Source organism: Mytilus californianus, unplaced genomic scaffold (genome assembly GCF_021869535.1).
Source record: "Mytilus californianus isolate M0D057914Y unplaced genomic scaffold, xbMytCali1.0.p SCAF_7, whole genome shotgun sequence".
NCBI lineage: Eukaryota > Metazoa > Mollusca > Bivalvia > Mytilida > Mytilidae > Mytilus > Mytilus californianus.
In genome coordinates, this window is record NW_026262723.1 from 60156601 (window position 1) to 60182890 (window position 26290).

The window sequence follows — 26290 nt, forward strand, 5'->3', positions numbered from 1 at the left end:
ACATTTTTGTTCTCTTTTGAATCTGGGAACAGTATATCTAACAATATATATGTTCCTGTTTGAAAGATATTTTATTTTTATTGATCATGGATTTTATAAAAGATTTAATTACTTTAAATTTAGATGAATATTATGTAATGAATCATGTTTTAATTATTTTTAAAAAATATTAAAAGTATACAAACTGTTTATTGATCTTTTTAACCAATAATAATTAATATTCTGACATAACACAGTACCACAGTATTAAAACAAAACAAGAGACATAATAAATGCAGTAACTAGAAATATAGCGACGCCATGCGACACAACTGATTGTATAAATCAGTTCACCAAGTTGTTCACACGCGTTACCCTGGTGCTATCAAAAAATCCTGGGGAGAACACTGCTAGTTCAGTGATAATGGATGTCATACTAAACTCCAAATTATAAACAGGAAACTAAAATTTAAAATGATGCAAGACTAACAAAGGCCAGAGGCTCCTGACTTGGGACAGGCGCAAAAATGCGGCGGGGTTAAACATGTTTTTTGAGATCTCAACCCCCCCCCCCCCCCCTATACCTCTAGCCAATGTAGAAAAAACAAACGCACAACAAGACTGTTATACCTTTATAAAGGTTAAAGACTGAATTATATGTAAAGATACATGTGACCAGCTACCCACAACACTCAGACTCCCTATACTCCCCTCTTCTATCTAATGAAATCATTTTGCTTTAAAACATGAAAACTGAAATACTGGAAATTTAAAAGTGTTCAGATATAACAGCATGCACAGACTTAATGCATGACATATGTGCACTTATTCACTTTAATTTATGTAAAAAAAAACAGAATGTATTGATCTAAAGATTGCATCTTACTTGGCAGTAGAAAACATCTATATTGCGTAATTATGCTACTTATTTTAATTGTTTTTGGCAACTTAAAGATTTAAAATTGATAACTTTTCCTTTCACAAAAATCATTCTTCTGAGAATTGCCAAGAATTTAATGATGCACTTATGTTTTCTCTATATTTTCATTGTTTTTAAATCGGAAAAATAATCTTGAATTGTAATTATACAAGTCCTTGAACATAATAATAAATTCATTATTGAAATTTAAATGGTGTTGAAATAATTTTAGTTAATCATTATTCTTATCGCATTCATAGTTAATGCATTCTTTTTTATTTTTACCACATATTTTGGTCATCAAAATATCTTACACTGAAATAATACTGCATGAGTACTTGTATCTATGGGATTCTAATTTTTGTAAGTAATAATAACCAAAAAAAAGGTAAGAGAGAAGGACGAGATTGTACTTCGTATCAGTTGAAAATTAGGCAGATAATACCAAGAATACATTCAAAAGTCCAAGAAACCCTGACAACATGGCAAAAAACGATTAACAACAAAAGGACATACAAGTCTTCAAAACACTTCATAGAAAACTAAAGACTCAGCAACAACAACCCAACAAAAAACTGAAGTAGATATCAGGTACTCTGGAAGGGTCAACCACATATTTGGAATATATTGTTCAGACCTGCCAACCTTCACGATTTATGGGGGATTTCCCCCATGAGAGGTGTTGACCTAAATTTTTAAATTCTTTATAATACTTTACTGAACACCTTAAAACAGCCATTCAAATGGGTTTAAAGGGTATTTAAACACAAACATACTCATTCAAACAATACAGTAGTAGATTAGAAATACTTATGACAATATAAGAGGAGCATTGGGTCCTCTTGCACTTAAAATCCCCCATGGAGATTTTGAAAAGTTGGTAGGTATGGTTGTTCATTCCTGTATGGCATAAGACCTTGACTTTGTCATATTTATGTGCTAATTCTGGAGGTGAATGAAATGATTCGTTAAGATCATGATTAAGTTAGATATCAGTTTATATGTGTAACATACTAGTATGGTCAAAAGATTCTCTGTAAATTGTCTTTCTGACAAAAGTCAACTGACTTTGACCTTGTGGTACAGTAATGTATTATGATTAGGTCAGTTTCTGTTTAATATGAAAATAAAGAGATGTGGTATGATTGCCATTGCGACAACTATCTACCAAAGTTTAAATGAAGTGGATGTAAGCAATTATAGGCAACCGTACGGCCTTCAACAATGAGCAAAACCCATACCGTAAGTTAGCTCTAGTGTTATCTGAATAAAAAGTCCCATTGTAAGCTCAATTGATTATACTGACATTCATTATATCGTTTAGTTACAATCAATTATGCATGAGAAACCTCTATGGTGTGTCAACTCTTGATATAATGAGGACATCATTTAGAAAAGAAATTAAATGTTGTTATGTTTTTCAGACAAGAGCATGGAAGCATTATTTAAGAATAGTGAAGGTCCAGTATTTTATGAGATAGTGAAATGGTTAGACAGTGATGTTGATCATTTAAGATTGTCTGGAGCTCTGGCTGTCGGAAATTTTGCAAGAAATGGTATTGTATGATATTCCTTAGTCTGTAAAAACAACAAATTGTCATTGAGTTTACCTTTGTCATAGTTTGATACCCCATAAAAAGATTGATTGATTATTGGTTGCTTAACGTCGAGTGGCAGTTATTTCATACATGTTCAAGACGAGAACAAATTAAAAATTAATACAAATTATTGGATAGGAACAGAATATAAACATTTAAAGAAGAACAAGCCAAAACATGTCAACTTTAGCTGTTGGGTTGCTGCATTTTTAACTTTTATCCAGAATTTCCCTTTCTTTTCACTTTATAGCAAAAATGCAAGATGAAGAATAAGACTATGAGAATTAAATATAAATGTGGAACTAAGTCATTTATAAGATAATGCAAACAAAAATGGATGTGAGGTAAATGTACTTGAAGCAATTGCAATTTAAAAGCATCTTCTAGACATGCATTTTTCCAACCCCACATCATTCTTCACTAAAAAACCTATAAATTGCTACATATCAGTACAGTGTTAACAACAGATCATTTGAAAGTATCCAGTTTTACAACATTTTTATTTTATTACAGATATCTCTGGCAAACAGGAAATTTATTGTATATCATGTTTATATTTTATATTCACAGATGATCACTGTCGAAAGTTGGTAGAAGAAGGAGTTTTAGACAAATTATTATCTGTACTTAAAAATTCTGACGAGGAACAAATAACACTACGACATGCTATACTTAGTGCTCTTAGAAACCTAGCCATTCCAGGTGGGTTATATATATAGATATATAAGTTACAGGGGGGGATGTAGTGAAAATTACACTACGACATGCTATACTTAGTGCTCTTAGAAACCTAACCATTCCAGGTGGGGTATATATAGATATATAAGATAAAGGGGAGGGATGTATAGAAAATAAATGCAACATTACAATATGCTACACGTTTTAGAAATTTTGGAAATCTAGCCATTTCAAGTGGGATATGAAATGTACTATAAAGGGGGAAAGTGTAGTGAATTAAAATCACTGCAATGTCCTCTATGTCAACAATTGTTAAAGTTTGTGGTTATTTTACTTTAAGAGGAACCACTAATGGATATTAATGAATATCTTTGGTGTTCAAGATATATCCATGGGTTTTCAATGTGACTTAGAGGTGTATCAATCTGTAATCAACAATTCCTAATACTAGACATCTTGTAAAATACCAACTTAACATGCACACACTCTTTTACAGAAAAAAATTACAGTTTTGCATCTTATTTTCTAATCATAAAGATTTGTGTGGTTTCAAATAGCATGATTAGTTTTTAGTAAGGTAATATGGGGGAGGGAAACATTTCTCTAATCCACAACTCTTGTTTGAAAACCAAACTTGCATTGACTCTTTTACTAGAAATGAGGTTGTGTTCTATTTTAATTTTGATCAGATTGTTTTTTATTCCCCCGCAGCTAGTTGAAGGAGGTTAAAAGGTTTACCCTTGTCCATACTTCCATTCGTCCATACCTCCATTCGTATATACTGAAATTGGTTTCCCTTCTCTAACTTAAAATTGCCTCATCCAAATTAATGAAACTTATACACAATGCATATTACCACCAAATACAGATCAAGTTATAACTTGGGTGACATGACTTTCAGTATTCTCGAGTTATGTCCCTTCATAAATGGAAAAATTGTTGAATTTGCCATTTCCACACTCTTACTTTACTTTGCCTCAACCAAATGTTTATGAAACAAACATAATGCTTATTACCACCAAACACAGATCAAGTTCGTAATTGGGTGGCGTCACTTCCACCATTCTCGAGTTATGTCCCTTTATAAATGGAAATATTGTTGAATTTGCCATTTCCACACTCTTACTTTACTTTGCCTCAACCAAATGTTTATGAAACATACACAATGCTTATTACCACCAAACACAGATCAAGTTCTTAATTGGGTGGCATCACTTTCACCATTCTCGAGTTATGTCGGAAAATGGAAAAATTGTTGAATTTGCTGTATACTTACAAGCAAGCACAATTGTGTCCCATGGGCACATTCTTCTTTTATTTGCATTTTCCCATAGCAAATGGTCTATGGGAGACTATCTTCAAAGTTTGTATTTAGAATTTATTCATGTCCATTATCAACCAAGTATACACATAAAGATTTTGAATGCAGTAATTAAATGTTATCACTTAAATTTTTATACATTTGTGATCAATTTATTTCAAGTATAAATGATCTAATCTTTCAAATATTTCTTTTCTTTCAGTATCTAACAAGCAATTATTGGTACAGTGTGGTGTCTTAGAAGCTGTAATGATTTTAACATCATCAAATGTAATGGCTGTAATCTTCAAATTATTAGGGGTACTTAGAATGCTAGTTGATGGGCAAGGTAATTTTAAAGAAATTTAGCTTGGAATTTTACAAAAAACTTTATTTATGGTTGGATTATAGATGCAATATCTTAGTGATATTTAGTGAGTGCTCTCCCTTAGGCCTTTTAGCATCACAATAATGTGATACTATCCGAAATGATGTTCTTATAGATTGTGTTATGGATGTGATGCTATAATTTCTGGAAAGAAGACAGTATTCCAAAATTCCCTGTATATCAGGGTGCAATTTTCAGGGAGAGCTCTGATTTAGTTTACCTCAGTTATAATAAGTCAGGTATTTTAATTTTTATGCTTCTGTCATAGGCGACAGGGACATTAAGCGTAACCCTTGGTAATCTGTCTTGCTGTCTTTCTGTCCAATCCATTGTCTTTTCAGCACTCTAACTTAAGTTTGCCTATTTCAAATTTAATGAAACTCATACACAATGCTAAGAACTACAACACACAGACAGAGTTCAAATTTTGGCAGTGAGTCATTTATTTTTCTGGAGTTATATATAAAAATAAGGAGACGTGTTAAGATTGCCAATGAGACGACTATCCACTAAAGTTTAAATGAAGTTGATGTAAGCAATTATAGGCAACTGTATGGCTTCAACAATGAGAAAAACCCATACTGTATAGACGGCTATTAAAGGACCCAACATAAAAAATATTAAACAGTTCAATTGAGAAAACTAACAGCCTAATTTATAACAAAACAATTTACGAAGTATCAATTATGACAGACATGAACCAACGACAACCACTGAACTAAAAGCTCCTGACTTGGGACAGGCACATAAAGAATGTGGCGGGGTTAAACATGTTTGTGAGCTCTCAACCCTCCTCTAACCTGGTACAGTGGTGTTACAGCACAACATAAGAACAAACTATAAAAATCAGTTGAAAATGGCTTAACTCATCAGGTCGATACAAAGCAGAAAAACATCTAACAAAAACACAGACTGGATGTGGCAGGGTATCTATGCCCTTTTTAACTTGGAAAATTGCAAAGCTTGATCGGGGGGCATTCATGTCCTCAGACATATTCTTCTCTTATTTCTTCATCCTTTAATAGGGAAACAGTTATATAATTATGACAGCTTCTTAAATGAACCTAATCGTATGATGCTATTAATAATCATGTATCATTTGTAAGAACTTTCTTTGAACGCCACAGGTCAGATGTTAGGCATCTGATGATATGATTGGACAGATTGACTTCTTTATAATAGCTCATATGATCTATTGCCTTTTAGCATGTTTTACTATCTTTCATGCATAATGGATGTGCAAAATTAATTTGTCTGCATAAATTTATTGTTTAGAAATTTATTTTGATAAAATCAGGTCAATCTATAAATTCATTTGTCAAAAAAAAAAAAATTATTTCTAAGTCCTATTGAAATTCAAGATTTTGTGGGTTATTTTTTCTTGTCTGTAGATGATTATCTATACATACATTAGGTTTCCTAAATGATTGCATTAAAAAGTAATTTCCAATGTTAATTCTAATTAATTACAACAGTCTAAAGTACAAAACATTATGTTCAGGAATTTTCTAGAAATAGAATATGAGACATATATCAGATAATGAAGTAATAGACGTTACATGTGATATCAAGGCCAAGAAGAGAAATTGCATAAACTTTGGTTTTTTTTTCTACAGCTGGCAAAAGATTAGGTTTTCTGTAGGGATAATTTTGATATACAGACAGATTGATATTACTAGTGAAATAAACATTGACATATATTGCAGACTTATCATTAAATAAAGATAAACAATTATGTAATGAGAAAACAATGAAACACCTGTAAATTCTTACCTAAGAATGACTTCATAGATAAGGCCAAGCAGTATTGCAAACGTGATCTTCAGAACGATTTGGCTTTAATGTTTTACCAATTTCTTTTATAACATTGCCTAATGGTGGTTGGGGGTGGATTTAGTGTTTTGTCCATCCATTTAAAAGTCACAGTAGAATGATAATATGTGAGTAGATACACATATGAAAATGTACTAAGGTCTATAAAGAATTGGGATATGTTGACCTATAGTCCATGCATAAATGATTCTGAATAACTATTATCTATAAGGTCAAAATCTGAATATGAAAAAAGGTTACCTAGACCTATATTTGACGCATGAACGGCTGTTAGAAATTTGCTTTCAGGTCACCATCTAAGCAACTATATTTTTTTAGAGAAATGAAAATTGTCACTGGATGTGTCTAACATAATCAGGTCTATACAGAATTATATCAAACCTGCATTTGTATTTTTTAGCAGGAATATATTTTTTTGTTCTGTATTCTCTGAGGATAAATGGATTTATTTTTCTGACAAGCTGATTTTGTTAGAATTTAAAACCAATTGTCAAAAATCATGTTAGGTTTCAAATCACAATAAATGAGAATGACTGTGAATATAACATGAGTTAGCCAATTATTAGGCTTGATGAAATCTTCAAAAAAAAACCCAGATATAATTGAGTTTACTATTATGAATAACTTTATAACAAAATAGAGACTTAATATAAAATGCTCTTAAAAACTGACACTTTTCTCTTTTGACAGTATACTCTTTTCCTTAATTTTAAAATTAACTGGTCATTCTATACCTTTTGCTTTTCTGTTTATTTTGTTACTTGATCAAGGATTCCTCAAGGACACAGACTGAAACAGGGAACCAGGCCAATAATTAATTAACTGGTAACTTTATTAGCCAGACAAGAATGAATATGTGTAATAATTTATTGTGATTAATATCTACATGAGTTACATTGTTTTCTTGCTAATAAACATTAGAGCATTAAAGCTTCCTAATCTGACATAGAACTGTAAAGTATAGATAAATATTATATGAATATAATGTAGGTAATTTATGATGTACAGGTGCATTGCAATTTGTTAATTGAAGTGGAAAAAAGGACTTGGTTTATGTTTCTATAGTAAAAGTAAAACACTTTTAATATGTGAAATAAGTGTAAACAACTTATAACTTTGAACTGTTGCAAGATAATGTTGCATTTTCTGAAGAGGGCTGCATGTAATAATTGAACACTTTTCAGCCAGGTTCATGATTTTGGTCAGAGTTAGTTGATGCAAACATGTTTAAGTTAGCTGCAAATTTAAGAATTTACCTATTATAAAAAAAAAATCATGCATTCATTTTAGAGAACAAATTCTATCAATAATTTTACTTAAAAACCATTGAAAATTGTTTTTTTTTCACTTTTCCATTGTCATGCAACTTTACTTTGCTTCTAAATCATATATACATGTATACATGTAGCTACCCAGTAGTAAAAGTTTAGTTTAGGAGGATATTTAATTTCATAATAAGATAGGTCACATATAGTCCTGTGACTGCACCTTTCATGATTTTTTCCCCATAAATTACACTGTTTAGGAATCCCAAACTTTTTAAATGTTCTTTTAATTGATAAAGAAGGATGACAAATTTAAATTCAAAAGTGATTTCATAGGTCATTAAGTCATATATTTATAAAGATATGAAACTTTATACTGTAAATACTTTCTTATAGCGCTTACAGAAAACCTCCAACTGGTTTAACAAGTAATCGAATCATGATTGTGTTTAATAACAAACACATAATTGCTGCACACTTCTCAACTGACAAATGGTAAATTGTCCGTCATACTTTTTCTTTATTTGAGGCTCTACACAGGAAGAGGTAGTAGCTAAAAGCAGTAAATTTTTCACTATAAGTAATGCACTAGTATATCTTCTATGTTTGATGTTCTATGTAAGAAATTGTTTATGTCTGGTGATCTTTGAAAGAATATAGATTTAGTTCCTTTACAAAATTTACAGTGATTCTTTATATTGGACAAAACAAAATGACTTATCCTTGTTTGTACAAACCATCTAGTTTTACATCCTAATCAAAGTATTTTGTGTAGTTGTTTTTTCCAGTATTAAAATGAAAAAAGTAGATCAGTATGACCTATATTTTATGGTTCAGAGGCTTTGTTCATACCTGTCAACCTATGAAAATGAAAATGCAGGTCATGACCTGCATTGAAGTCTTAATGCATACAAATTTTTTCAGCTGAATTTAAGTATTTAGGGGACATTTCTTTATATTTTAAATTGAACAGTTTCCAGAATATGTTCACACGGTGAAGTACTAACTGAAAATAATTTAAAACTTAACAAATTGTTATATTAAAATAAAATATGAACAACAGCGTAAACCTCAAACTTATTAACTTCCTTTGTAGTAAATTATCATGTTTCTCATGTTATTATAGAATCTCTAAAGATACATATTGGGTAATTCTCTCAATTTTTTCTGTAAACGACACATACATTTGATAATTGTGGCATTTGTTTTCAATAAAAGATGTATATTTGATGACCAAAAGCACATAGAAGAAAGAAATTGAAATACTTCACTTATTGATATCTCAAAGATTTTTAAATGTCTTAGACACATATTGAAAGATTTACTAGACATCTTGATTATCAAAATTAAGGGTCTGAAAAAGTTGCTTTCCCAAACCTCCTTGGTTTGACATTAAACAATAAAATATGCTATAGTAAATTTTATGACTGCTTTTATTTTGTTAAAAGCTGTTTATCTTTTCATTTATATATTATTAAGTAAAATATTTTGGGTGTTTACTTAAATTCAAAGACTAGAGAGAAGAACTTTTGATAATAATATTCATCAAAATGATTCTATGGTGTGTCAGAACATTTTAATAGAATCAGAAAACTATTTTAAGTAGACCTTCATTGCTTTAAACTTCAGACATTCTGTTTTTTTGGCACAATAAAATAATCAAAAGCATATTTTGATAAGCCACCAACAGTATCTTTTGTCTGTTATTGTTTTGGGTAAGTCTATAGGGTTAATGAAGCAGAGATAACTTTGAGATTTCATTGCTGACTGTACTTTTCCTAAGATTCCTTTGCTTAACTTAGCTAGTTCATAGAAACCAGAAAATGGGAATTCATTTTTTTTTTAATGCCCTTAATTTATCTTAACATGTACAAAAGTCAGATACTTTTCAGTTAACCTGGCCCATTTAGGTTATAAAAACTTGAAACATCACTTATTGCCTATAATTTTTTTAAAAAGTTCTTCTAAACTGACACCACTGAGCTAATTGGACGTACACTTGATATGGGTTTTTCATTTCAAATTATATCTAGAGACTTGTTATATTTTGTAGAATCAGTAGCATTACAGCTTGGAAACAATAGAGATTTTTTAAACAAGTTGGTGAAATGGTGTGAATGTGATGAACATGCTGGAGTTCAAGGTAAAAATAAAAAAATATTATACAAAAGTTTTGGCCCTTGTGTTCTGTGTCCCAAAAACAGTACTCATACATCTCTTACTCTCATGAAAAGTAATATTGTACTGGTGATATTTATGTGATAAAAAGTGTCTACACGGAACGCACTCGGTATAGGATAATAAAGAGCAAAGAAAGTCAGTACATCTCAAAAGAAGATAGAGTTCATCCACTTTATTTGGTCTTTGGTGGAGAGTTGTCTCATCAGCAATCATACCACATCTCCTTATTTTCAGAAAGTAATTTTTAACACACATGGTTCATAGTGCCAGTGTGAGCTATGGCCATCACTTGGTATCTGTCATCTGTCGTTGTCTGTTATCTTTTACCAAAAATGTTGTCTTCTGAAACTACTCGGCCAATCAGAAAATAAGTTTGCCACAATAATCATTAGGGAATTTAGCATAAAAATTCAATTTTTAGCTCACCTGGCCCGAAGGGCCAAGTGAGCTTTTCTCATCACTTGGTGTCCGTCGTTGTCCGTCGTCAGCGTTAACTTTTTACATTTTGAACTTCTTCTAGAGAACCACTGAATGGAATGAAACCAAACATGGCATGAATGTTCCTTATGAGGTGCTGACCAAGTGTTGTTACTTTGTAGCGGATTCATCATCCAAGATGGCCACCAGCGGGGGACTTAGTTTAACATAGGACCCTATGGGAAATACATACAAATGTCTTCTTTTAGAGAACCACTGAATGGAATGAAACCAAACATGGCATGAATGTTCCTTATGAGGTGCTGACCGAGTGTAGTTACTTTGAAGCCGATCCATAATCCAAGATGGCCGCCAGCAGGGGACTTAGTTTAACATGGGACCCTATGGGAAATACATACAAACGTCTTCTTTTAGAGAACCACTGAATGGAATGAAACCAAACATGGCAAGAATGTTCCTTATGAGGTGCTGACCAAGTGTTGTTACTTTGAAGCTGATCCATCATCCAAGATGGCAGCCAGCGGGGGACTTAGTTTAACATAGGACCCTATGGGAAATACATACAAATGTCTTCTTTTAGAGAACCACTGAATGCAATGAAACCAAACATGGCATGAATGTTCCTTATGAGGTGCTGACCAAGTGTTGTTACTATGAAGACGATCCATAATCTAAGATGGCCGCCAGCAGAGGACTTAGTTTAACATAGGACCCTATGAGAAATACGTACAAATGTTTTCTTTTAGAGAACCATTGAATGGAATGAAACCAAACATGGCATGCATGTTCCTTTTGAGGTGCTGACCAAGTGTTGTTACTTTGAAGCTGATCCTTCATCCATGATGGCTGCCAGATGGGGACAATGTTTAACAAAGGAACCTATGGACAATACATACAAATGCTATTTTAGAGAACCACATACTGAATGGATTGAAACCAAACATGGCATGAATGTTCCTTATGAGGTGCTGACTAAGTTTTGTTACTTTGAAGCTGATCCTTCATCCATGATGGCCGCCAATGGGGGGACTTCCTTTAACATAAGAACCTATGGGAAATACATACAAATGCTTCTTCTAGAGGTGCACTGAATGGAATGAAACCAAAACATGGCATAAATGTTTCTTATGAGGTGCTGATTAAGTGTTGCTTCTTTGTTGCCGATTTACTGTTCAAGATGGCCACCAGGATTTTTTATTAAATTACAGGACCAATATTAAACCAAATTTGGCCTCACTCATTATTAGGGTATCTGTTATGATTTTAATCTATTTTTACATGATTTCCAAAACCAAAGTAGAATCAGGTGAGCGACACAGGCTCTTGAGAGCCTCTAGTTTAGTTTTTATATGACCGCAAACATTTTTTTGGGATCGTATAATGGTATGATGTCCTTGTCGTCTGCGTCGTCGTCCGAAGACACATTGGTTTCCGGACAATAACTTTAGTTTAAGTGAATGGATCTTTATGAAATTTTTTAAGAAGGTTCAATACCACAAAAGGAAGGTTGGGATTGATTTTGGGGATGATGGTCCCAACCATTTAGGAATTAGGGGCCCAAAAAGGGGCCCAAAACAAGCATTTTTCTAGTTTCAGGATAATAACTTGTGTATAAGTATTTCGATTGCTCTGAAATTGTACCACAATGTTTAATACCACAAGTAGAAGGTTGGGATTCATTTTAGGGGTTATGGGGCCAACAGTTTAGGAATTAAGGGCCAAAAAGGGGCCAAAAACAAGCATTTTTCTAGTTTCCAGACAATAACTTGTGTGTAAGTGTATGGATCTCTCTGACATTGTACCACAAGGTTTCATATAACAAAGGGAAGGCTGGGATTGAGTTTGTGGATAATTGCCCCAAACATGTAGGAATTAGGGGCCCAAAAAGGGCCAAAAATAAGCATTTTTCTAGTTTCCAGACAATAACTTGTGTGTAAGTGTATGGATCTCTCTGAAATTGTACTACAAGGTTCCATACTACAAAGGAAAGGCTGGGATTGAGTTTTTGGGTTATTGCTCCAAGGGGGGTTTCAAAAAGTTGAGAGGGAGGGGGGGATTTTTTTTCCCAATTTTTTTTAAGGGATTCATATTTTTTTTTCAAAATTTTTAAAATTTCAAATTTTTGAAAAGTTTCAAGAAGAAATCTTCAATTGCACAGTATTGCGCAATGGATTTATAAGATCTTTGACCACATTTATTTTGTGTCAGAAACCTATATTATGTCAAAAATTTGATTACAATCCAAATTCAGACAGTATCAAGCTTGAATATTGTGTCCAAATTTGCCCCAACTGTTCAGGGTTCAACCTCTGCGATCGTATCAGGCTGCGCTCAGCGAAGCATTTTATTGTCTATTATATTGAAAACTATTAAGGGTAGAAAAACAATTTAAGAGCAGATGTGATCAGCAAAATACAATCTACCAAAAGGTCAATGTAGCTGAAATTGTCAGTTGACTCCTTATAGGAGTTATTTTTCAGCAATTTTGCATTAGATGTATTATTCACTGCAAAATATTCTATAGTATTTTATGGTAAATGGGAGAAAAAATTTGGAGCTTTTGTAGGTTTTTTTTTGATGATTAAAAAATTTAAAAATATATTTTGTAATGGTTTATATTTATAGGAGAAGCTTCAAGAATGTTGGCATGGTTGATAAAAAATGGGAGATCAACTGAATTAATGAGAAATATTGTTCGGGAAGATGGAGTACAACCTTTGGTTACCATGGTTTCATCAGAACATATTGTAATGCAGAATGAGGCCCTGATGGCCTTGACATTAATAGCATCGACTATATTAGGTAAATAGACATAAAGAGCATTTTCTGATAACTTTAGAGCATGCACATAGGACATTCCAAAGGAAAGTGTAACAATTTCTCTGAAAAAAATGCAGTAAAGTTCATTTGGAAGGTTATTGTAAAATACATGATACAAATAGATATGAAAGGATAACTCCTTTTACCGCAGGTCCAGTCTTTTGTTTGGTAAGGTGTCACTGGGCTCCCACCTGTGGTCTGTAGTTTCAGGGGGTGCTAAGTTAATTATCATTGTACAGAATTATTCATCTGCAACAATCTAGGCTATTTTACTATTGTATTCTGCAAAAACAAAAATTCAAACTTTGAAATATGGAGCTGTCAAATTATTTTGTTGGTGTGTGTAATGACACACACAAGGGAAGGAAGTGAGAAAGTCCAGAAAGGCTCCAAGCATGAAAATATACAACTGATTACCATGTTTTCAGAGGATTGAGGGTCATATAATGGCTATTTCTGGTTTGATGACCAAGTTGAGGATTATATGGCGAGTAAATCGAATTACGTATATACAGAAATAATTATGTTTATACGTAAATTATTTTTGACCCTGAGTCTGCGCCATAGGATCATGGGTAGATTTGTCCTAGCAGCAAAACAAATTATTATTTATTTTTTTTATTTATGAAGATTTACAGAAGTAAAATGTACTCTTGTAGAAATATATGACAGAAACTTGAATAGCACATATATTTTCTTTTCAGTAAACCAAATGTTTTAAATTTAACTAATATGTCATTTTACTCCTGTATATAGCTGATGCAGCTCTTCAGTTGAAGGAGGCAGAACTTGCTGAGACAATCATTTCTTTATTAGGAAATCCAGATGTCATTCCAGAAATACTGTGTAATACACTTACACTCACTAAAACTGTGTGTGAAGCAGGTTAGTAAGGGGAAATAAACAAATTTATAATTAGAATATTAAATGTGTCTTTTTTGCAAGGCATTTTTTAATCATTTTAACCAAGTACATAAATATTACAATACTGTGATTTTATGTATGGTGTGCATTAATAGAAGAAAATAACACAACTTTACAGATCAAATTAGTACTGTAAATTACATAATTATACTTTATATAGGTCTGCAATACTGTGGTTACAAACTCGAATTGGTAAATTATGATGAACTATAATTGTATGATTTTTGTGAAAAAGCTGCTGACTTTTTAGGATGATGTACTTTAATTTACTCTGAATATAGCTGTTTACATATCAAACTTTTTTTTACAATAAATGTATCTGTTATTGAATTAAGTGTGCTGTATTATGGCGCAATATTAAATTTGAACTTGTATGTCTTCTTTACCTGTACATATTCACTGCCCATGCAAACATTATGCATTATAAGCAACCAAAACCAGTTGTCTGTTAACCACTTTTCTTGTTAGTGGTCAATTATTCTTAGGAGTTACTTCTGATGCAAGTCAGTTCCAGATTCAAGTGGTGGTGAAGAGTGTGCATCCCCCTTTTTGATAAAAAAAACCCCTTATTTTGTATAAAATTATCCCACTAAAGATCTCCTCACTTTCCTGCTATTTTTACCAAATAATGGACAATAATGCTCCCCTTTTCTTGAACCTGGGATCTGCCCCAGCAAGCAAATCTAGGTACATCTGTAATAGCACCCAAATCATGCTTATTTACATGCTCAATTTTATAACTTGTAGTTCCTTAAAATGATTATACATAAGTCAATGCAGCAAACTAAATCGCAAATTGTACAAAACATATACAAGCAGCATGCTACAACAGAAAAATTTCATTAAAGTCAGCCAGATTTCCATTGTAAGGGAGGTAACTGAATATAATTTTGTATTTCTAGCTACACCACCCTTCTCACAGTTAATACCATGTGGTGGTTTGTTTATGTGTTCAGGACTACTGTCTGATATGCAAAGTATGACGGTGTTGTCAAATTCACTTCTTTTAGTTGTGTAAAATTTTATTTTCTGTTATTTTTTGCCCTGTGCAAATTGTTTTTTTCTGTTTCTGTTTATTTTACTCTTCTAACTGGACTTTTTATTGTATGCGTAGAAATATTAAATATAAGTCTTGAATCTTCTCATGTTAGCAGATATGTACAGTAATGGATAAAAAAAGGAAGGCTTGTATGTATGTGATTTATTAGGACTTTCTTAATACTTGCATGCAAAACAACCATTAAATTTTTGTTGTAATTTTTAATCAGGGAACTTTTTTTGGGGGGAGGGGGGCAAAAGAAATGCAAGAGCATATATCTACATTGGTATTTTAGACTGGTGTTCATTTAAACAATGTGACCCTTCAGACTTGTTTGTGAAGAAAAATTAAGACAAAAGATTTTACTTTTCATGATAGTAGTGTCAAAGATAAGCTCTGTTGGCAGTTGTTGTAGCTTCATTCAAAAAGAGGTGTGTATTCTTCAATCACCTTGTCCAGAGTCTGTCTGTTGGTTTGATTGCCACTCTTTTAACTTTTATTTCGTATTTCCCAGTTCTGTAACTTTTAAATTTTTAATCAAGATTGGGAACTGCAATGCAGTCACTTGCTGTTTGATGAAACTTCAATTTTTTTTTATATCCAGTAAGCATTGAATTTTTCGTTAATGTTAATAATGAGTGGCTTGTTTATTTATCACAAGTTCTTTACAGAAAGAATAATTTCGCTATAACGAAGAATCACCAAGAAACAGGATCACAAATCTGTCACTCTTATAAAGTCAATTTTCAGTTAAACTCTGCAACAACTAACTAAACTTACAAAATATAAGGTATTATAAAGTTAATTCTGGTTTTGAACAATTAGTTATAGTTTTCATCATTTTATGTCTTGCCTACGTTTCTGTTGGCGGTGACTACAGCATCAACAACTATGAAGATTTCTGCTTAAGTCAGTTTGATAGGAACTACTTGTGATAGATCAATGATATATTTTATAAAGTTGCATTATTATCAGTACATATCAGTTTGATGACTATTTCGAGGCCCTGTCCCCTAGGTCATGGTCCAGCGACTTTCAATTAATCAACAATGTTTGTTTTTTGGGCTTGATTAAAATATGAAGACTTTGAGTTGGTAAAAAAGTCTTCATTTCCTCTGATGTCCATAGATTTTAATAACACATGTATAAAATATTAGCGTTTAGTTTCTATTCAATGGTTTAGAAAAGATTTTTTATGCCCCTGCCGTATCGGAGGGGGCAATAAGTTTTACTCTTGTCTGTCTGTACGTCTATAAGTCCGTACGTATGTCTGTACGTTCAGGGCTCAGGCTACCAGGCGACTAGGGTGAAGAAGTCGCTTTCCCGTCCGTCACTTCGCTTTGCCCGACCCTCAAAAGCGAAAACAAGTTGCCCTGTGGTTTACAATACTCGCTTTCAGTCGCTTTCGTCATCGGCAATATTCATTTTTGCCAAGACGATGAAACAGCAATTTTTCATTTAAAAGTAAAGAAATTCAAGGCATTAACGATTTATTTACTTCAGAATAGAGGTTAAAGCATTGATTTCAAAGTTGGTGGCATGTTATTTCATAAAAACAATTTTTTATTACTTCCGGTACTTGTTACTCGGAGAGCGTACATCAAATCATTCTAACTTTCGGCAAAATAAGTTGTAACTTCATTAGAACTTGATGAAATTTGTCTGAAGTAAATTTGTTATCCTTGTATTGCATTAAAAACGTCATATTCCTTTCCAAATAGCGTGTCAAACATCGTTTATTTTTTGTAAATTTTTCTTCGTCCGCCATTTAAATTATAAGGCATATTATTGTACAACTACGGATCGGAGTTGGGATTTCATCGGAAACGGACCTGCTATGACCGAAATCCAGATTTTTACGATAATGACTACGGACGCATGAATGGCACTGCTGACAGACAAAAATTGATCCCAAAAGGAAAAATGTCGCATTCCACACGCATTAACATACTTTTGGTTAGATCTTCTTGATTAATGTATATATTTCCATGTATATGCATTGTTTCAATTTATAAGTTAAAGTTGCTCAACTCTGGGACTATTACACTATTATATATAATTATATTATGTCCAAGCTTAACTATTAAATTTATATATCTTTTTAATGAGAAATACTCAGTTTCATGAACATGATAACAGAGTAGTTTTTTAATTGATAGAACAACTTTCTTTTCCTTTTTGATATAAAAAAAAATCTTTTTTATTAGTGCCAGATATTTAATTGTTTTTTTCTGAAAAGAGGACTCATATGATTGTGTAACTAGATATGATAAAATTAAACAACTTTAAATTTGAACAGTTACTTTAATTGTATACCCAGGTACGAATTGAACAATATAAAAAAAATAAGATACATATGGCCCTTAATGTATTATAGTAAAAACCAAACATTGTAGCGCCGCGATCGAACAAGCACTTCTCTTTCAAATCTCACCACTTCTCCCTTTCAATTTCAAAAAGAGAAGTCACTTCTCCCTATGATTCTAAAGTAGTGTGAGCCCTGACGTCCCGAAATTGGTTTCTGTTCTGTAACTTAAGTTTGCCTCAACCAAATGTTATGAAACTTATACGCAATGCTTATTACCACAAAACTCAGATCAAGTATGAATTTGGGTAGCGTCACTTATACCGTTCTTAAGTTATGTCCCTTTATAACGTTATATGCAAGCGGAGGAATCATCTGTGTCCCATGGACATATTCCACATTTATTTCTCTCTTTCTTTGTGAATGAAGTTTCAGAAAGTATATTGCTGATCTGCAGTAAGTAGTTTGAGTAGCAGATGTTTATATATACTGGTATATACTGGTATATATATATATATATACATGTATATATATATATATGTTTCTGAATAACAAACTTGTAAGAAGGGACTGCTTTGCTAATAAAATGTGCGCATAGAATCTATAGAAAATATTTAATGCTGAAAACTTTCCTCTTCCAGGAAAACTGTTTTGGTCTTAAGCTGGTATTGCTACCGGTACTGTTCACCAAGAAAAATCATTTAACTCTAAATCACAAAACACTGGTGTGAAATTTTAAAATTCTTTGAAATCTATAGATTCTGGATTCTTTGTACCCCGGTATATATTTTAAAGGTTTTTTGTGTGTGATTTAAATATTTTTTTAGCATGAAATGGTTTCTTTTGGTGTGTTGTCTGTTAACAAGTATTTTTTTTTTTTTTTTGTGTTTCATTAGACCAATTATATTGGTATTACAACAAAAAATGTATACAAAAATTCAGGCAAGGGGAGCTGCAAAAGTAAAAATAGTTGCTTAGGCTCTTTTTGGGATATCTTTGAATGTGTTTCGTTAGACCTGTTATTTAGGTATATAAATAAAAAATGAAAAATGCAAACTGTCTTGAGGAAGTGTTTTAGGAAATGTTTCCTCTGTAATTGTATACTAAAAAGATAAAATTATTATAAAATAACTTTCAGTAGATGCAATTTGACTCCCTGCATTAGTAAGTTTTAAATAATTGCTTTACAATATGTCTAGAAGTAAACATAATTCAGTTTGCATTGGTTATTAAACAACAAATAGACAAATGTTTGTTTTGCTCCTAGAAATAAACATTTCTTTTTTTAGGTCTCTTATCCCAGTGTTCTATTGTAAGCTTTTCCAATATTTAAAAAAACATTTTTCACTCTCCTTCCAACTATTTGAAATATTTCCTTCTAAGCAAGCTAAATGGGCTTTTCTGCAAGGTTCTAAATTGTAGGAAAAAATATCTTAAATGCTAAGAGCCAAAAACTTAAATTAAATTGAAATAAAAGGTGCTTTCAAATTTGGAGAATGGGAAAAACAGGTATAACAATGCTTCAAATCATTTATTATGAAACTAGAGGATTTTTATTGGCTGATCAAGGCATTTAATGCTTCTATTGACATTTAATCTGTGTTCAGAACTAAGGTTAATTGACATTTTGTTTGATAGGTTTATGGTAATATTTCTGTCCCCCGCGCAACACATTGAATGGGGGACATAGAATTACTGGGCGTCAGTCGGTCCAGTCTTGTTAGTGCTCTCACATGTACAATTCTTGGCAGATATTTATAAAACTTATATCAAAGGTTTATATCAGCTATGTCTTGAATGAGTTCGAAAATCAGTGCCGATCAATAATTTTAAAAAGAGTTATGCCCCTTGGAACATTCACAATATGAAAAATTGCACTGTTAGCACTTTCATTAGTACAATTCTCGCCAGATTTTTATAAAACTTATATCATAGGTTGATATCAGCAATGTCTCAGGTGAGTTCGAAAATCAGGGCGGATCAGATATTTTTAAAAGAGTTATGCCCCTTTGAAACATTAATTATATGGAAAATTGCATCGTTAGCACTCTTATGTGTACAATTCTTGCCAGAATTTTATGAAACTTATTTCATAGGTTTATATCAGCAATGTCTATGACATTTTTAAAAATAAGTGCTGATCAAATATTTTTAACGATTATGCCCTTCGGAAATATTAGTTATTTCAGAAATCACACTGAATTTGCACTGAAGCGTTCATTTCTCTAAGATATTTATGAACCGTTTTAAAGAACAAAAAAAAGGATATTTTTTAGTTATTGCCCTTGTACCTTGGATAGATAAAATATGTGCAACATGGGGACATTGGAACTCTGTTCTTTTATTTGATAGGTTTTTGGAAAATTTGTGTGATAGGTTTATGGAATATTTTTGCATGATACAAATTTGATTAAAATATTCTTATATAAAAATTATTTTCATGCCCCTGCAACGAAATGTCAGGGCATTTTGTTAAACCAGTGTCTGTTTGTTCATCTGTTCTTCCATCCCACAAAGGTTAAATGATTTGTCTGTTAAGTCCTCCTAGTTTTCAAGCTAGAACTTTTATATAATGTAGGATATAGAATGTTAGTTGATAAATTGCTAAATCTTCCTACAGTTTTTAAAATTCCATTGAAAGTATTTAACATGATCTAAACACAACTTGAAGGTTGGAAAGATGAGTAAAACTTTATGCAACAGCATCTGATTTGCAGGGGTGTAAAAAAACACTGAAACCGAAAAAACTGTCATTTCATGCAAATATTATATAAAATTTTTATATGTTATATAAATTTATAAAACAATCAACCTAACTGATTTTTTAAGCATTACTGAATATGCTTTTATAAATTGTTAACAATATTTTAATGCATTATTTTGTAATGTCATCCTTGTGGATGAATACAAAATTTTATACCAGACTTTTAACGAAATGAATTATCCTGTTTAATTTCAGAAAACTTAAAAGATGAAATAATGAACTCAGGACTAACCAATATTGTCAAAAGTTTGAAGGAGCATAAAGATGAGAAAGTGAGAGACAGTGCAAGCAAAGTCTTGACAGTGATTGAAGAAATGCCGCTAGAACGATAATACTGAAATAGGGAACAGGGATACAGTCCAGTGGGGTAGTGCCCTGATGTGTTACCTCAGGCCAGAAACCAAGCTCAAAGACATTTTTGTGTTTGTGATACTTTTAATAGTCATCATGGGCAGTTATATGATGACTTTAGACAGATGTGATGAACTTTAGAATTTTTAAACTAGGAATAAAATTGTAATTAATTTGTATATAACCAACTCCAAAACACTTATATATCTTAAAGTCATTACACATATATCTTATCACTGCTTTGTGAAATGTTGGGGTAATCCAATGTGTAACTCTATTATAAAACAGTAATGTACAGTTTCTCAAGGTTCTTTGCTTGTCTGACTAATGTGGTCATAAAATATTATCAAATAGCATCCATAATCCATTTTCACCATTGTATTTTTTCTTTATTTGTGTCATACTAAGAAATAAAAATTATGATGTAGAATGAGCAGTACTTTTATTGCAGTTTATTAGCTGCAAAGTCATACCTTCAATAATATACTCACACAGGCTTATTGAAAAATGACTTCATAAAATATTGGGCAAAGAACAAACCTGCAACTCTTTTATTTTGTAAACTATGTTCAGCATTTTTGTACTAACTGATAAAAGTGCTACAAACTATTAAGAATTGTTTTATGATCTATAAACCTATTATAGATTTTCATGCTTTTATCTTTGTTGATTTTGCATGTGTATATATAAGGTAAATAGTAAGCACTGTGTGTTAGTTAATGCTGCCAAACATTGTCGAACATCATATGCAAAGCAAATTACAATCATTGTTAAAATACCTGTTTTTCCAGGAAGTCAATTCGCTATCTCAGAATCTAAAGGATTATGGGTTATTTTAGTGTTTGTACCCCAAAATGAAAATAATGTCAGGTCATTGGTTGAGTTTCCATTGTTTAGAATATTTTCAACCAATCACAGTGTTTGGTGTAAGCTTTTGAAAATATTACCCAGAATTCATTAGATTCTGAAACAGCCAATTGTGAATGTTATGTTTTGTTTGTATTGTTGTTTGATATGGTTAACTTTTTAAATTAATGTCATAATTATTTTTTATGCCAACCACGAAGAGAGCAGAATTTGGGAAACATCTTTTTGATGTTTGTCCATTCTTATGCACTCAAGGTTTATACATATATATTTATATATGTATACTGTAAAAACATCATTATTTGTGGTGACAATTTTTGAGGCTTTCATTGTTCTTTAAAACTGCATAATACCAAAATGACATTTCTAATTTATATTTATTTATTTATTTTGTGCAATGTATGAAACATCGAATTTTAGAACCTGTTGATTTTATTTTTCCAGAAACCATTTTGATTTATTATACTTCATGTTGAAATTCCAGATTTTGATTGGTTAATACAAGGGTGATAATTTACTTTATCCCATTGCTCATACTCTATTAAACTTCACAGATACCATTAATCAATTGTATGCTTTATTTAATGAGGATTGTTGTTATGTACAATACATAATGGTTTATTACTTTGAATTTGAAATTTAATAGACAGTAAAAAGAGAACATACATTATAAGAAATTAAATAACACATATCTGAGAGTGTGATAAAGCAGATTGTTATCCCTCGAAAAAACATGATCAACCTTGGCTTCTCCTTTATTAACAAGTTTTATATAAGTTTGTTTTAAGTATGCATTAAATTAAATTTCATTTTGAAATTTGAATGAAATACTCTGAAAATTTCGATTTTTGATTGCAATAAAAAATCTTTCAAATTGTAATGTATAAAATTTGATTCTATCATATTCCCTATTTTATTATTATACCCCACACAACGAGTTGCGGAGGGTATAATGTTTTTGACCCGTCAGTCCTGTTTCTTGTCATCGCAACTCCTCTCAAACCACACAACAGAATTTCACGAAACCTTTTTAGAAAATAAGGACATACTATGTAGTTGTGCATATCGACAGGAAATAAGGATTCAATTCTTTTTCTAGGAGTTACGCCCCTTTGAACTTATTTACTTTTTATTTACTTTAATGTACTACTGCAACCTTTTGTCATCGCAACTCCTCTCAAACCACACAACAGAATTTCATGAAACCTTTTCAGATATTAAGGACATACTAGGTAGATGTGCACATCGACAGGAAATTACCATTCAATTTTTTTCCAGGAGTTACGCCCCTTTTGAACTTATTTGCCCAATATACTACTGCAACCCTTTGTCATGGCAACTCCTCTCAAACCACACAACAGAATTTCATGAAACTGTGAAGATAATAAGGACATACTATGTAGATGTGCATATTGACAGGAAATTATGATTCAATTTTTTTTTTCTGATACAATTTTTTTTTCTTACACTTATTTTATTTCTCCAATGACAATGTGGGGACGTGGGGTATTGAGCGCGCTCACTAAGGTTCTTTCATTGTTTATTTACTGAACAAATTTGTCCCCACATTATTGTATGTGATTGTCGTACAATTATCATTTTGACTGACTACATTGATGTTTTGTTTTACACAATGATAAGTGTGCCAAAATGATTGAAATGTACATTTATATCTTGTTTGTTAGGAAAATCCTGGTATGGGAGACACAGGTATAAATGTTGTGGCAATGATAGCGCAGGCAGTGTAATCAGTTGCAAATATCTTCATATTTATACCCTCTCTCACTTAGATCAACCAGTATCGGTACATAGGTAGCTTATAACTAGACCTTGTCAGTTTGTCAACGCCTCATTGATTTTGATCTCAGTTTATGCTTTAGTGACTAAAGTTTAATATTCTTATAGAATATAGAATATGTAATATAGAAGTAGATTATTTTCATGGGATATATTTCAAACGGAGTGGCCTATTCTTTATGCTCCTGATTATGTTAAGCTCTAGTTGTGTTTTCAATAACTATGCTTGACAGTTTATACATTTTGTGTGCAATCATTGTAAAGAATGCATGTTCTGTTTGCCATTTGTCATGTGATCTTTACCTCATAATCATGCTCAAGTAATCAAGTAGGTTATTTATCATGTCTGTTTCTGAAAAAAGTCTTTTAGACCAGCAAACAATATTTGGTATGTGAAATAATTGTATGTTGTGCTTGTTCATATTACAAATGACACTTGGCCTTGATTTCAATTTGTTTGTTTATTTATTATCAAAGAACATTCATGTCGGTTTTTTTTCTATAACTGTTTGCAAGTGAGGCATTTAAATCTGTAAACTTTCTTTCATTTATTAATTTTAGGATTATGTCCCCTATGGTTCATAAATGAAGACAAGAAAAAGGATTTAATGAAATTGTTTTAAAGTTAAGACACATAGGTGTAAACTGTGCTTATTTTATAGAGTAAATCATTAAAAATTTTGAAAAAAAGATTAAAATTGATAGGACAACTGGTTTAAATATTTTGCTGTTAGAAAAAAATGTGTAGTTGTGAAGTCAAATTTTTGAATGTTAACCATAGAAGTATTTTCCATAAATTTCTGTCCATGAATAGACAAAGATGTTTTCGTTGCCAAAAGTTTGTTCTAGATACATTACAAATATTTGTTCATGTCTTTTGTGTTCATGTGCGGATCTAGAAATTTTTAAAAGGGGGATATAGGGGGTTCCCAGCTTAATTTTCATCAATTGTTTACCTGATTTGAATAATTAAAACTTTTCAGAAGAAAAGGGTTTTCCAACCCCCAGAACCCTTCCCCTTTTTCTGTCTGGATCTGCCAATGGTGTTCAAATGTTACTTGTGTTTTTTTCAAACTGTATGAGGATTTTCTGTCTTTTTAAACGTTTTTACTTGCCAGTTTTATCTTATTTTCTTGTACTAAAAATTATTTTTTACATGTTAGATTTATTTTCTTATATTTTCAGCTGACATAATTGGTCATAAGGTGAAGCGTGGGCTATTGCCTGTCATTATTTGGCATTTTTCATCAACTTTTAATCTTTTTCAAATATTTTCTTTTCTTAAATCTTTGGGTCTATTCAAATGTTTTCATTGTTTGGGGATGAACATTAAAACTTATAAATCAATTTTTCAAGCAAAGTAACATTGCACCCATGACTCGAAGTAGAAGACAGGTATAAAATCAACCAGAATAAATTATTAAGAAATATCATGAAAATACTAATTCCTTCAAACTAAAAATACAAAATTTTAACAACTTTGACTACCCATGAGGGTCTCACTCTATCAGTTATATTTAAGAGGGACATAATTTTGTTACTGTTTTCTCAGGACCTATATAACAGAATGACTTCATATTTGATCAGCAGCTTGACAGTGATAAGTTGCAACTTGTAGCTGTTTTTAGATCTGTCAGACATCTACTTTAGGTTTGCTGATCATTTGATATTCTCTTTTTTAATTTTTCAATATGAAGAACGAAAATATTTGTCACACTTTTCTCAAAAACTACTGATTTTTCAGGATATCAAGGGATTTGATTTAGCAAGGTAAGCAATGTGGACTTCTCCAGCTGACCATTTTTCAAAATTCCTTCTGAAACCAGTGGGTGAACTAGAAACCCCCCCCAAAAAAAAACAACAAAAAATAAAAAAACAAAAATAACACCTTACAGTGGTATTCATCCAGAGAAACCAAAAAAATGTGATCATTAATAATAGAAGCTTGTTTACAGATATATCTGGTATTTTGTTATGTTGGTTATTGAGAAAAGTAGGTTATATCTGCTTTCTTTGTTTAATAAATGCAATTTTGCATTCCATAGAATTGTATGCTCACTATTTGCACATATATATTGTACGGTAGCAAGGTAACAAAGTGCAGTATTTATGTTTTGTAAATATAGATTTTTAAAAAGTATCATGACTTATATTGTATCTCTTTATCAAATCAGGTGCAGATCTAAAGTGAATTAGACTTTTATTGTGGACTTATATGTTGCTCTGCCTTTAGTTTTCTATTTTGTGGTTTGTATACTGTTGTTTGAGTTTTGGTTGTTTTTAGCCAAGGTGTTGTCAGTTTGTTTTCAATTTATAATTTTGAATATCCCTTTGGTATCTTTCGTCTCTCTTTTATAGATTTCTGTTTTGGGATTTTGTCAACTGTTTTATGAATATTATATTAGGTTAAGTACTTTTCTGACTGTCTTTAATTGTACATTCTTCTAATTTACCTTTTTGTTATTTGCAAACATGTGCATGTCCTAGATCAGAAACTTTGTTCGTGGTTGTAGATTCTAGGTCAATTTTTGTATTCTGGTCTTTCATTTTTAATTATGTGCTTTGTCTATATGCCATTTTGTTTTTCTTTGTTGACATATTTGTTTGTTTTTATAGTGATTAAGATTATAACACAATGTTGACTGCTGTACCCCTAGTTTTGACATTTTTACCTATTATGTCTGTTTGTTTTGTTCACACATTGTTGTCAATATAATGGAATTTTATGTGACTGTCATACAAGTGAGAGGTTTAGCTAGCTGTAAAATCAGGTTTAATCCACCATTTTCTACATAAGGAAATGCCTGTACCAAGTCATGAATATGACAGTTGTTTTCCATTCGT

The 26290-nt window shown here is 31.7% G+C and overlaps 1 protein-coding gene across 2 annotated transcripts in view; it reads left to right on the top strand.

The window, feature by feature from the left end:
* The window catches only part of LOC127708373 (rap1 GTPase-GDP dissociation stimulator 1-B-like), a 65621-nt gene extending 43068 nt beyond the window's left edge, over positions 1-22553 (top strand). The window contains exons 9-16 of one of the 2 annotated variants that reach the window (XM_052213235.1): positions 2323-2454; positions 3067-3198; positions 4698-4823; positions 10014-10103; positions 13205-13381; positions 14156-14284; positions 15226-15300; positions 20627-22553. In XM_052213235.1, the coding sequence (XP_052069195.1) occupies positions 2323-2454; positions 3067-3198; positions 4698-4823; positions 10014-10103; positions 13205-13381; positions 14156-14284; positions 15226-15300; positions 20627-20763 (998 nt within the window). In that variant the 3' untranslated portion in view covers positions 20764-22553. The remainder of the gene's footprint in view (positions 1-2322; positions 2455-3066; positions 3199-4697; positions 4824-10013; positions 10104-13204; positions 13382-14155; positions 14285-15225; positions 15301-20626) is intronic. The other variant, XM_052213237.1, reaches the window with a different exon arrangement.
* Positions 22554-26290: the final 3737 nt, after the last annotated feature.